Source organism: Pseudophryne corroboree, chromosome 6 (genome assembly GCF_028390025.1).
Source record: "Pseudophryne corroboree isolate aPseCor3 chromosome 6, aPseCor3.hap2, whole genome shotgun sequence".
NCBI lineage: Eukaryota > Metazoa > Chordata > Amphibia > Anura > Myobatrachidae > Pseudophryne > Pseudophryne corroboree.
Window position 1 is genome coordinate 802,129,353 of NC_086449.1, and position 13,022 is coordinate 802,142,374.

The 13,022-nt window shown below is 45.1% G+C and overlaps 1 protein-coding gene across 4 annotated transcripts in view; it reads left to right on the forward strand.

Annotated features, from left to right (window-relative positions):
• TTLL1 (TTL family tubulin polyglutamylase complex subunit L1) overlaps window positions 1-13,022 on the forward strand; it is a 115,518-nt gene that overhangs the window by 75,825 nt on the left and 26,671 nt on the right. For all 4 annotated transcript variants that reach the window (XM_063928933.1, XM_063928932.1, XM_063928930.1 and 1 more), the window contains one exon: window positions 5,413-5,499. In XM_063928933.1, the coding sequence (XP_063785003.1) occupies window positions 5,413-5,499 (87 nt within the window). The remainder of the gene's footprint in view (window positions 1-5,412; window positions 5,500-13,022) is intronic.

The following is a 13,022-nucleotide window of genomic DNA, read 5'->3' on the forward strand; positions in this document are numbered from 1 at the left end:
AGGTGCCTCGCTTCGCTCGGCACAGGTTACTTACCATTCCAATCGTAGTCCATGTGGATCGTTATGTATGAAAAAGTATAAAAAAAAGAAAAAAATGTGAAAACCTCATGTCGACCTTTTGACCAGTCGACCTAGAACACGTCGACTTAGAAATCCTGCCGACCTTGAAAACATGTTGACCTAGTGACTGTCGATCTTCAGACCGGATCCATGTTCTCTTCTCTCTGGAGTAAAGTGCCCGGAGCTATTCAATTAGAGAGCCGCAATCTAACTGTGGGAAGTCCCCCGAGGCAGCAGTTAGCGCTTATTCCTGCTCGCACCCTTGTAAATGTATGAATACTAGGTTAAGGGTAATATATAGCTTACTGTAACCTTTATAGTTCAGTCACTCTAAAGAAACTTCACCCAAGTTTTGGCTACTAGTAAGGTGCCGTAACACCTCTGGGAACCCCACAACCTGCCAAATCCGCTGCAGATCTACAGTATCTGTGCCATTAACATATAAGAAAACTCAAGTGTCAAATTAGGGCTAGCAGGTGTTGGGCCAGTTACATGCCAGGATGGGAGAAAAAACAGGAGCTGACCTGGGCTCCATATAATTCTATGGAGAGTTTCTTCCAAGACAAGTTTTTTTTTTTTTTTTTTTATAGAATTGTCAGGGATCAAATAAAAAAATGTTAAATAATTGTATTTACAGTATGAGGCATTATACTGCACCACAAAGTATGTTGGTGCTTTTATAAATATCCGTTACTAATATATCTAGGTATTTTATTGTGGTGGTGTTGATGGAGACAACAAAACACCCTACAGACAGAAGAGATCCATCCTAATTTTTAGTTCCAACCCCAATGACAGAAATAAGTGTGCTTGTTACAGAATGAGAAGATGGTGAACGGTACGAGGGAACGGGGTGCATAGGGAAGATCGCAAGGATTTTAGCAACTAGCAAAAGTCACTTGTTTATTACATGCGCAAAAAATAATTAAATCTCTAATACAAATGTGTAAATTGTACCATAAAAATAATTTTGCCATTTTCATCTTTCATGCATCTAAAATGCATAACTGCATTAAACAGTATAAGTGATCTACCACGCAGCTGTCAGCAGGTGGCGCCAGTGAGGCAGCTCCTGCAGTTTGCGGTCCCACTAGGGAGCGTTGTGGGGTCTGAGGCCACAAGATCATTGCCTATGGTTGATGTGGCTAATGGTAAACAGCGTGTAAAATATAATTACAAGCTATTGAACAAGTTTAGCTGCCCACGTCCTAATGTGGTTTCCTGTAACCTAAGTACATGTGTTTTCTCGGAGTGGAGGCGCCTAACTGCAAGCCCTCAAATCAGCTGGATTCAGAGGTTCTAGACCATAAGAATATGTCTATTAGGGGAGGAAAACCCACAGAGTTACTAAAGTTCTGAATCATTAGAAATTGATCATTGTCTTTGCCTGCGTATAATGAAATAGGGCCAGCTCCGGGACTCGCTACATTCATCATTTAAAGGACCATTAAACCTAAAATAAAATGTCGTTGCTCTATAAGATCATGCTATCATCAACATCTATCTACTGATAGCAATGTTAGATAAGGTTTCTGTATAGCTGCATAGAGCAGAGGTTCCCAAACTCGATGCTCAAGGCACCCTGACAGTACAGGGTTTAAGGATATCCATCTGAGCACAGGTGGCTTAAATAGTACCTTGGTCTGTTAGATTTGTGATTAAGCATGGATATCCTTAAAACCTGGAATGTTACGGTGGCTTGAGAACCTAGTTTGGAAACCACTGGCATAGAGTATAGCTGTCTGCATATCCGCTTTGGGACATCATCTAGATTTTAGCTATCTAGAATCTATAATAATATGATAAATACATGTATATTATTATATGTAGTTTACTTTGGGGTGGACCACCTGTGATATGAATGGGAGGAGCTTATAGAGTGTCATGTGCTATGTATCTGTACAATGGGGCGCAGAGAGGGCGGGGAAGCGGGTACAAAGTACCCAGGCCCAGGACTGAGCTGGCTGCCTCAAAGACAGTGTGACCACGCCCCCTTCAGCTAGTGGCCCCAGCATGTAAAGAGGGCCCCCGGGATTCACAGTTGGCTGTGGCCACACCCCCTAATTCCGGGGCCCGATAGATCTCCTGGCGGCTCTGGCTCCACAAACATAATATTGAAATAATTGATAAGCTGTGCAATGAGGGCATTTACAAAATTTGAACTACAAAAAAAATAGAAATAAACAAAAAATAAACCATATACGTATATATCTTTTATCTGCTTGTATAAAATAGTTCCTGTTCTCAATACTCCGCCTAACTCCACTGTCCTGTCTCACTGAGTCTGGCATAACCTATTTTTGGATTGTCAAATGACACCTGCAATCGCAAGACACGTAGGGCTTATTTGCACAGTTTAAAGCCCCACCCTCCAAGCCAGCTCAGTCAATCAGCTCACAGGTGACCATCCTGTGCAGAACCATTGCCTTGTGACCTTCTGCAGGCAGTGAGCCCAGAGGATTATGGGAGCTGATCAACTATTCTCCACCGTGCGGTTGCATTAACTACACTGGAGAGGGGGAAGGGGCAGGAAAATATTGTAGGTGAAATTTTTCATTTCCCCATTTTTGCAGTCTCATTTGGTTCACCTTCACTAATGCAGTGCAACGTTTTAACTCTACTACATTTTTAAGCCCTAAGACTGAGCATCTAGATTTATTTATCCTGCCAGGCAAACCATGATTCTGAGTGTTGAGGGTTAAACAACCATTCCCAAGTTGCGGATGGAAAGTAAAACTTTCCCAAGTCCCCAGGAGCCTTTATTGGTCAGAAACCCCAAAAGTTTAATTTCTTAGTGTAGTCTGTTAACCACAATCCCTGTCTGGCAGACTTATGTTTTAAAACAAAAAGTTGGCAGCATTCAGGAGTGGAAGTGTCTGGTACAGTCTATGAATCTGAAGTCTGCTTATTATAAAGTCCCTGTATTTGTCTCGGTGAGCCTCTGGAGCTCCTAGCGGTGTCCTCTCTGCTGAGACGCCTGGCCAGGTAGAGGTCAATGACAGATCGTTGAAAATATTCCTTAACGCGTTACAGGTGAGCGAATAAACTGGATGTCAGCACTTATCGCTCCCGCTGCTGGATGGACGCGGTGCTGGACTGAGTCACAGCTGCTTGTGATGTGGTTTATAGTCTCGGAAGAGTAATATCAGGGATCACATTGCAGTCATTACACGAGAATCTGGTGGTGAGGGCCATGAGGCTTTGAAGGTTGGTTCAGGATAGGTTTATGAGACTCGCACAGAGACTGTTATCTGTGGATATATTACCTCTCTTCCTATAAACCCTTTGCTCATCTTGAAACCTAATTGTACAGATGTTTGAAATGAAATATATTCAGTGCAGCTGATACTCTGAGGTCCAGCTGGAGAGCTGAGTGCTGGTCTCTCTTTGCACCCATGTTACGTGCATGGAAATAAATGCACCTATTCACCCGCGGAGTTTAACGCATCTTGTGGGCAAGGGTCATTATCACTGCTCACTTGCAACAGCCCTATGTATACCAGGTGCAATAGATATGCCTGGTTTCAGACCTATTTATCCATTGCCTGCTGTTCCGTGGTCACGCCGCGTTACAGCCCAGTTACGCCACTTCAGTTGCAAGCGGAGATGCGTCTGAAATGCTTACCACACTGCGTCGCCTGTATTGTGTCAGCTCCATTCCGGAACATATGTAGTGTTAATCCCTCAAGACCACAAATGGGCGTACACTGCAGTCTGTATCAGCCCTAAATGCGCAGTAAGGTGGAGAGGTTATTGTCGGGGGAGGTGTATGATAGAGGGTGTAATATGAGGTCTCTGGTGGGTTATCCAAGGTCTAGAGCTACCAAATGTGTTAAAAGGTGGCCGACAACTCAATAAATCTGCTGATATCCTTTGCAGTGTAATAATATAATGATATATATATATTTGTATCAATTGCTTGATACAAGTTCTGGCGCTATGATTGTGCTGGTTCTCTGAGCTGCTGTTAGGGTGAGAGACAGTCAATCTCTCATATACTGCAAATACAACGTGTAGAACATAAAAACAGCGCTAATAAAGAATCTAAAAAACAGGTGTTTCCTTGAAATAAATTACATACGTTTTAATATTCTTCAACATATATATAAAAGAGAAAACTCTCACAGATATGAACCATAAAAATATATAGAGCCTCTATAGCCAGTCTCTGACCACCGACATTTTGATGTAAATGTGCACACCTCTTGGTATTAATAATGTCCCTGTGACCGGTCACAAGGGCCCTCATTCCGAGTTGTTCGCTCGCAAGGCGATTTTAGCAGAGTTGCTCACGCTAAGCCGCCGCCTACTGGGAGTGAATCTTAGCATCTTAAAATTGCGAACGATGTATTCGCAATATTGCGATTACAAACTACTTAGCAGTTTCAGAGTAGCTTCAGACTTACTCGGCTTCTGCGATCAGTTCAGTGCTTGTCGTTCCTGGTTTGACGTCACAAACACACCCAGCGTTCACCCAGACACTCCTCCGTTTCTCCGGCCACTCCTGCGTTTTTTCCGGAAACGGTAGCGTTTTCAGCCACACTCCCATAAAACGGCCTGTTTCCGCCCAGTAACACCCATTTCCTGTCAATCACATTACGTTCGCCGGAGCGAAGAAAAAGCCGTGAGTAAAAAAAACTATCTTCATAGCAAAATTACTTGGCGCAGTCACAGTGCGAACATTGCGCATGCGTACTAAGCAGAAAAACGCTGCGATGCGAAGAAAATTACCGAGCGAACGACTCAGAATGAGGGCCAATATCAACAGGATCCTTAGTTTTAAATATGCAGATGTATCCAATCTTGTGGTATAGTTACTCGGTCTTGAACATATCACACAGACTGAAAGAGGTGGGGGCAGATATAGTAAGTTATGTAAACAGGAGATATTTTGGACCTTTAAATTAAACTCACTCCATCCTCAGGGTCTGAACGAGGCTTTGGAGCTAAATTCAGTATTATGATCCAAGAATGACATGCCACGTTCCGTCTTCCTTTTCCCCTATCTTTCCCTCATCCCATCTCCCCTTCCCTCTCCTATTCTCCCCCTCCCCCCCCCTTCCTCCCCTAGTCCCTCTCACTTTTCAAATTGATTCAGGGAATATGGGCTTATGCGGTTCTTCCTACGCATCATCTCTCTTATATTAGATGTCCATAATGGTTATTCTATTTACATTTATTTTTAATATACATCAGATATGTCCATATATATATGTGGGCATTTACTTTTGATAATTGCTCAGTTTATAAATAGCTAGGTAGCATTGACCACTTTTGTTTTCTTTTTACAGTTTTGTTTGTGCAGATGTTTGCTCTGTATACTCCGTAACACGCTGCCTCTCTTGTCTTTAGCCAGTGATGAATAACGACAAACATTGCTTTGAGTGTTACGGTTATGACATCATCATTGACGACAGGCTGAAGCCATGGCTCATAGAGGTGAGTGATCTGCAGGGATTTGGTGTATAATAATCCGATACAGGGTTTTTGGATCATATATACAGAAAAAGCAAAATATTCTCTTATCTTTTAGTGCTAAACCTTGTGTACATGTAGAGACTGGTGCCAGGTTTTTCTCAGAATGGATGTAAATGACACTGAAGAAAGTGTTTGCAATAACAGCATATATCCGTACAAAGGGGGCAATTCAGACTTGATCGTAGCAGCAAATTTGTTAGCACTTGGGCAAAACCATGGCCCTCATTCTGAGTTGTTCGCTCTTTATTTTTCTTTGCATCGGAGCGATTAGTCGCAAACTGCGCATGCGCAATGTTCGCAGTGCATCTGCGCGAAGTAAATGTACACAAAAGTTTGTTATTTTACTCATGGCCTAACGAAGATTTTCCATCGTTCTGGTGATCGGAGTGTGATTGTCAGGAAGTGGGTGTTTCTGGGCGGAAACTGGCTGTTTTATGGGTGTGTGCGAAAAAACGCTGCCGTTTCTGGGAAAAACGCGGGAGTGTCTGAAGAAATGGGGGAGTGTATGGGCGAACGCTGGGTGTGTTTGTTTAACGTCAAACCAGGAACAAAACTGACTGAACTGATCGCAGTGGCAGAGTAAGTCTCGAGCTACTCAGAAACTGCAAAGAAATTTCTATTCGCAATTCTACTAATCTTTCGTTCGCAATTCTGCAAAGCTAAGATACACTCCCAGAGGGCGGTGGCCGAGCGTGTGCAATGCTGCTAAAAGCAGCTAGCGAGCGAACAACTCGGAATGAGGGCCCATGTGCACTGCAGGTGTGGCAGATGTAACATGTGCAGAGAGAGTTAGATTTGGGTGTGTTATGTTCAAACTGAAATCTAAATTGCAGTGTAAAAATAAAGCAGCCAGTATTTACCCTGCACAGAAACAAAATAACCCACCCAAATCTAACTCTCTCTGCACATGTTACATATGCGCCCCTCCCCCCCGGCAGTGCACATGGTTTTGCCCAACTGCTAACAAATTTGCTGCTGCGATGAACTCTGAATTACCCCCATAGGGCCTAATTCAAGGTTGATTGCAAAACCACAGTTTCCTCTAATGCGCAAAACCATGTTGCACTGCAGGTGGGGCAGATGTAACATGTGCAGAGAGAGTTAGATTTGGGTGGGTTATATTGTTTCTGTGCAGGTCAAATACTGGCTGCTTTATGTTTATACTGCAATGTAGATTTCAGTTTGAACACACCCCACCCAAATCTAACTCTCTCTGCACATGTTACATCTGCTCCACCTACAGTGCACATGGTTTTGTCCATTAGTGAAACTGTTGTTTTGCAATCAACCTTGAATTAGGCCCATACACCGTGTTGTACACATCTGTAGGTACATCCGCATTGTCATATGTCATAAGTAATAGTCATCACTACCTGCATAAACCACTTGCAGAGAATTTGCCTCTGACCGGGCTCGTATGCACATAATTGCTGGCCACTTCCCTCCGTTTGTATTGGACATACACATTGTGAAATCATATAAAATAACTGGCGTAGTGCCTCAGGCTCATTGTCTGCTATAGACGCAGTCAGTCTGCTGCGCAGATACAGGCTTATAGCTTGCAGCATCATATGTGAAATTAAAAGGGATGAGAATGTCTGGTAAATTGTTCCAGTAAAAAAAGCTCAGAGGTGTGATCCAAAGCTTCTCTGCTCACTACATCATGCGCTATATGTCTGTGGTTACCATGGTAGTCACATAAACTATGGAAATTCTGCTGAATAATGTGCATTTTGTAACAAAGAGAAGGCAGATTTAGCCTATCTGCATTGGCTAACAGCTGAATAACCAGTTTATAAATTGTTTTAACCAAAATGGGTTTGGAGAACCAATCACAAGCTGCACTCCTCCTCCACCATTTAAAGTTGTTTTTCTTTAATGGACTTGGCTGTTCTGTATTGCGGAATTGGCCCTGGGATAACCATTTGCAAGGAGAATCCCTGGGATTCTGACTAGTGGGAGATGGGACCTTAGGTGGTAGCGCAGTGTTAACTTTCCTATTTTCCTCCTGGAAATGTGTTAGACCCACGCAACTAAAGGTTAGTTGCATACCTGTGAACAGCTTTGCCTTCAACCAGGGGTCAGGGAACTTTTTTCCCTTTTACCCCAAAATATATTTAGATACGCCGACGTTACCCCCTTCATTTGAAAGGAAGGAAATCATATAATATTGTGCATATAGACTGGTTATCACTGTTTATATGGCATTTCTGAAATACTGTGTGTATGTATGTATATATATATATATATATATATATATATGTGATATGTGTGTGTGTGTATATATATATATATATATATATATATATATAATTATTATAATAATAATTTTTTTTATTTCAATTATTTTATGGCAATGAATGGGTTAATTAACAGTTTCTCCCCAAAACACCAGAATGAATGTAAGAAAGATGGATGGGGGGGACACGGCTTTTAGGAGACAGATGGTCACATCCTCACCTCAGTAATGTCAGTGGGAACTTCCCACTGTTATGTGGCCACTGTCTGATCCTGCGGAACTCCGTCAGCGGTCAGCCACAGAACACTTCAAGTTCTGTGTGTGGGTTGGCAGGCCGCGGGCGGGAGGACAGGAGGGAGCGCGGTGTGACATCAGCACTTCACACCGCGGCCAGGAACACAGCACAGCGCGGCCAGGAGCACAGCAGTCTCTGTGCAGTCTTCCCGTAAGTACAGTCATTGCAGCCAGCTGGATGCGGTTATGTGACACGATACCGGCGCCGGGAACCCGAATGCTGAATAGCTCGCCGGTTGGAATGGCGACCAACAGGGACTGTTCCCACTCGTGGGTGTCCACGTCACCCAATAGAGTGGGAACAGAACCTGTGGCGAGCGCAATGAGCCACTGATCCTGCAGCGCGGCGAGCACAGCTAGACCACACCGGGCTTCGTTGCGCCCACCGCCGGCCATCTAACATGCGGGATCCCCGCATCGATAGAGACCGCCAGTCCCACGAACCCAACCCCAGCCAGCAGCGGTAGTTGATGTTGCCAAAATTGTCCGTTCCATAGAGCACTTATACATTTGAACCATAGCAGTTACTGTCTTGGGTGTTCCTTATCCTCTACTAAAGCACCTGAATTCTGCACCCGCCCCCAGCTGGCGCAGACCGGGTGTCCTCGGATACTTTTAATGCGACGAAACCATTTCAATGTTCAATGTACTGTGTAAAATAAATACGTATTTTACATGTTACACGGATCACCGTACTTGGGGACTTTTCTGTTGCATACAAGTCTCTTTTAGAATAAATACCTATGCCCATGTGACAGTTCTGCAGTCGCTCTCGGTCAGGGGCAGATTTATTATAAAATGCACCCAGCCCCCAAACTAAGAATCCATATCATGGCAATAGGGATTCTTTTTCGGGGTAATGTAGCAGTTTAAATCGCCGGTTCCGATAGGCACCTGTCCTGGCGATCAGTAAGAAAGAAGCACTCATGCAACCACTTTACTTCCCGGGTTTCATAGTCTGTAGCTGTGCTACAACGTATGCGAGGCGGTCCAGCTGCAGATGTGCAATGCAGAGAAGACGCAATGCACAACAGGCTCTGCTCCGGCCTACTGGAGAGGGATAGTATGATGCCTCTCCGTCAGGGCTGCTTCATTGAAGGTAACCGGATAATGCCATCTGAAGAAGCTGTACTTCTCGGATCCCGTTAAATATCATCCCCTTAGAAAACTGTGGGGGTGTCTGCTGCGAGGGCAGGTGGCTTCCGGGAAAGAAGCAGGTGATATCGCCGAAATCTCCTGCTTTCTATCTTATTACATATCAGCAACCAGGAGTGTAGGCAGACGTGGGAACCTAGTAGACAACTTTTATGATCTGGATGCAGTTGAGTGAGGCCCCAGGAGCCTCTGCCCCCCATAGCAGTGCCACTCTCTGCACCCGCTATAGCTGTCCCCTTACATGCAACACTTACGCTGCTCCTAAACCAGGGCCAGATCTAGGGGGGGGCGAAGGGGGCGACCGCCCCCCCTAACACAGTCATAGCCCTGCCCACTTTTGAGCAGAAGAGCGCTCTCTGGGGAGAGCCTGAGGCAGAACGATGTGCTGCAGCTTATACCACAGCAGCACAGAGGAGCCAGGAGAGCAAGGGTTGCAGAGCATTTGCCCCTCACTTGCTGGTGTGTGGGTACTAGGGCTAATAAATACAATTACCTCATAGCACAGTCACATGTACATAGAACAATCACAAAGCTCTATCTCAGTCTCACTCAAAAAGTTCAGGTTTTCAGGAATTGAGAGAGGAGGAGTTAGGATTGCAGATGGGAGGAATTGGGACTGTAGAGGGAGGAGTCAAGATTAAACAGTAAACCGCCCCCCCCTAAAGAAAAGTCTAGATCCGTCCCTGTCCTAAACATATGGAAACCTCGGCTTTTAAGGGCAGAATATCTTGATAAATAGGCCTCTTATCCTCTAATGTGTTATTTTCCACTGTGATGTAAAACATTAGGTAAATGTGTTGTTACTAACTGGATTATATTACTCAGGGTCTGGGTCAGGCTTATTGAATGAAGACGAGACTCACTGCTGTACGTGGCTCTTGTAGGAACACAGTGGAGGTGTGCAGGAACAGAGATTCCAAATCTATACGAGAGAATAACAATAATTTCCCCTTATTTATGTACCAAATCGGACCCTGCCTCTTATCTAGCAGCATAGATCACAACTGCATTGTACAACAATAGAGTTTTGAACGTTGTGTATATGACTTATTTTATTGTTAAATGAAAGCGTTGTTTTATCCTTCCTGTAGTTCCCATAGATGCTCAGGAATGTTCAGTGCACTTCTCTGTCCTCACAATTTCCTTCTCCAATTACTGATGCTGCGATTGCAAAGTCAGGTTGTTTCTATGTGTGATACATCCTAATGACCGTTAAGGCCCATACACACGGTGAGAATCGGGCTAGGCCGGATTATCACTATGCGACAGGGGCTAGGTCGGCATCACAAGCACATAGGGGGTCATTCCGATCCGATCGCTCGCTGCCAGCCCTCGTTGCCTAGCGATCGCCTCTGAGGCAGAGGCGGTCGCTGGGCGGGAGGGGCACGGACGGCGGCGCGGTCCGGCCAGCACAGGATTGGCCGAACCATTTGGGGGGTGGGCCGCGGCGGCTGCGGGCCGGGGAGTGACGAGTAGCTCCCGGCCAGCACGCTAAAGCTGTGCTGGTTGGGAGCTACTCTTGAAGTGCAAAGGCATCGCCGCTGTGCGATGCCTTTGCACTTCTGCGAGGGGGGGCCGGACTGACATTTGGGGCGGACTAGCCCTGTGCTGGGCGTCCCCCCGCATGTCAGGGAAGAAGATCATAGCTGTGCTAAATTTAGCACAGCTACGATCAACTCGGAATGACCCCCTATGTGCGATTTTGGCTAAGTGTCAATTTTGACTATCTCTTCTATAGAGATAGTCAAAATTGTCTTGCCTGCACAGTCTATCTATGATTACGATGATGACCGCGCGGGACCGCACTAACTTTTCTTACAATTTTGACTATATAGTCAAAATCGTAAGAAAAAATCTCACCGTGTGTACACACCATTACACTATTTGACATTTTTAGTATTACTTCCTATTTTAGTTTTTTGTTCATGGTTTTTTTTTTTCTCCCTTGCTTGGATTAGGTCCAAGAAAAATGATTTTTTTAGGATCTAATTTAATAGAATGGCTTCTGATAACTAATATACGATTTCTGCCTGAAACTGCCTGCTTAAAACTCAGTAGCACACTGTTGCCGTTTGAAAGATACTGTAGGTTCGTAAAGTCTGACACGCCTTAGCAGCATCCGTGGTCTTGTAAACTGTGGATTGTTTCCTTGATTGTAGAAGTTGATAAGGTCAGTCAGTGTTTTTCGGTGTTTCACAAACTATTTGCCCCTCTCTGCAGTCACAGTGTGTTTTTGAGTTTTTAACAGACCACAGACCATGCGAACATGTATCGGAGTTTCTTGTATCTGTGCATTGTCTTTAGTTAAAGATAATGTAAAACAAAGGTTATTCTGCTAGCGATGGCTGTGCCTCGTACAGGCTAGCACTCCAGTCATCTTTGCTGTGATCTGCCGCTACCACCTGCTTCTGAAGTGCAGTGTCTCTCCGCATTCCGTGGTGACACTCAGCTGGAGATCACTTCATATAGGGGGTAATTCAGACCTGTTTGCTCGCTAGCTATTTTTTGCAGTGCTGCGATCAGATAGTCGCCGCCTATAGGGGAGTGTATTTCCCCTTTGCAAGTGTGCGATCGCATGTGCAGCCGAGCGGTACAAAAAAGTTTTGTGCAGTTTCTGAGTAGCTCAGAACTTACTCAGCCGCTGCGATCACTTCAGCCTGTCCGGGCCCAGAATTGACGTCAGACACCCGCCCTGCAAACGCTTGGACACGCCTGCGTTTTTCCAACCACTCCCAGAAAACGGTCAGATGACACCCATAAACGCCCTCTTCCTGTCAATCTCCTTGCGATCGGCTGTGCAAATGAATTCTTGGTTAAATCCATCGCTCAGCAACGATCCGCTTCGTACCCGTGCGATGCGCCTGCGCATTGCGCTGCATATGCATGCGCAGTTCTGACCTATCGCAGCGCAGCGAAAAAATCCTAGCCTGCCATCAGGTCTGAATTAGGCCCATAGTCCAATCACTCCGCTCGCTGCGTTACGCTGCCAGAAAATGTGTTGCATTTTACATATGTCTAGAAAAGATTATGTTTTTGCCCAAATTGCCTTTCTATGGCTCATTTTAATTTTACCAGACCATTAAACCCTGAGTAGAAATGATCCTGGCTGCGATATCTGATTAATGACAGGAGGTCTGCTGTGTAATGCTGAAAACTCCCCACAAGATTACAACTTTATCTACATACTGTATGTGACTGTTATTGGCAGCTTTGTCCGATAAGGTGACTTGTATGAGATCCCGCCTCCCGGGATGCAGAACGTCAGGATCCCGACATCGGAAACCTGAGTTGCAGAATGCCGACGGGGGGCGCGAGTGCAACGAAGCCCCTTGCGGACTTGGTGGGGAATCACCTACCTCGCTAGTATACCGGCGGCGGTATTGTGGCCCTGACGGGAACCCGACGTCGCTATTGTGACCCATTATCTAGACAATTTTTCATCAACTAGGGGTCACTGGAGTACTCTTGGGATATGGACGGCTTTAGCAAGAACAGGGCACTGAATATTTAAATTTAGAACACTCCACCCCTCCATATCCCAGAGTACCTCAGTGTTTTTTCTGTGCTCACAGCACTAACAAGGCTTGTGTGGAGGTCCCACACTTAGTTGAATATTTTATTAATTTTTCATTTTTACCTTTAACTTTTTCCTTTTGCACTTAGCACATCCCTTCCCAGTTTCTGTAAAAACATGGGTCCAGGATAGTGCCGCTGCACGGAGGCAGCGCATGGCGTGTCGGTCCTCACAAAGAGCACCCTCACAGCCACACGCAGCTCACACCTGCTGGAAAGGCTG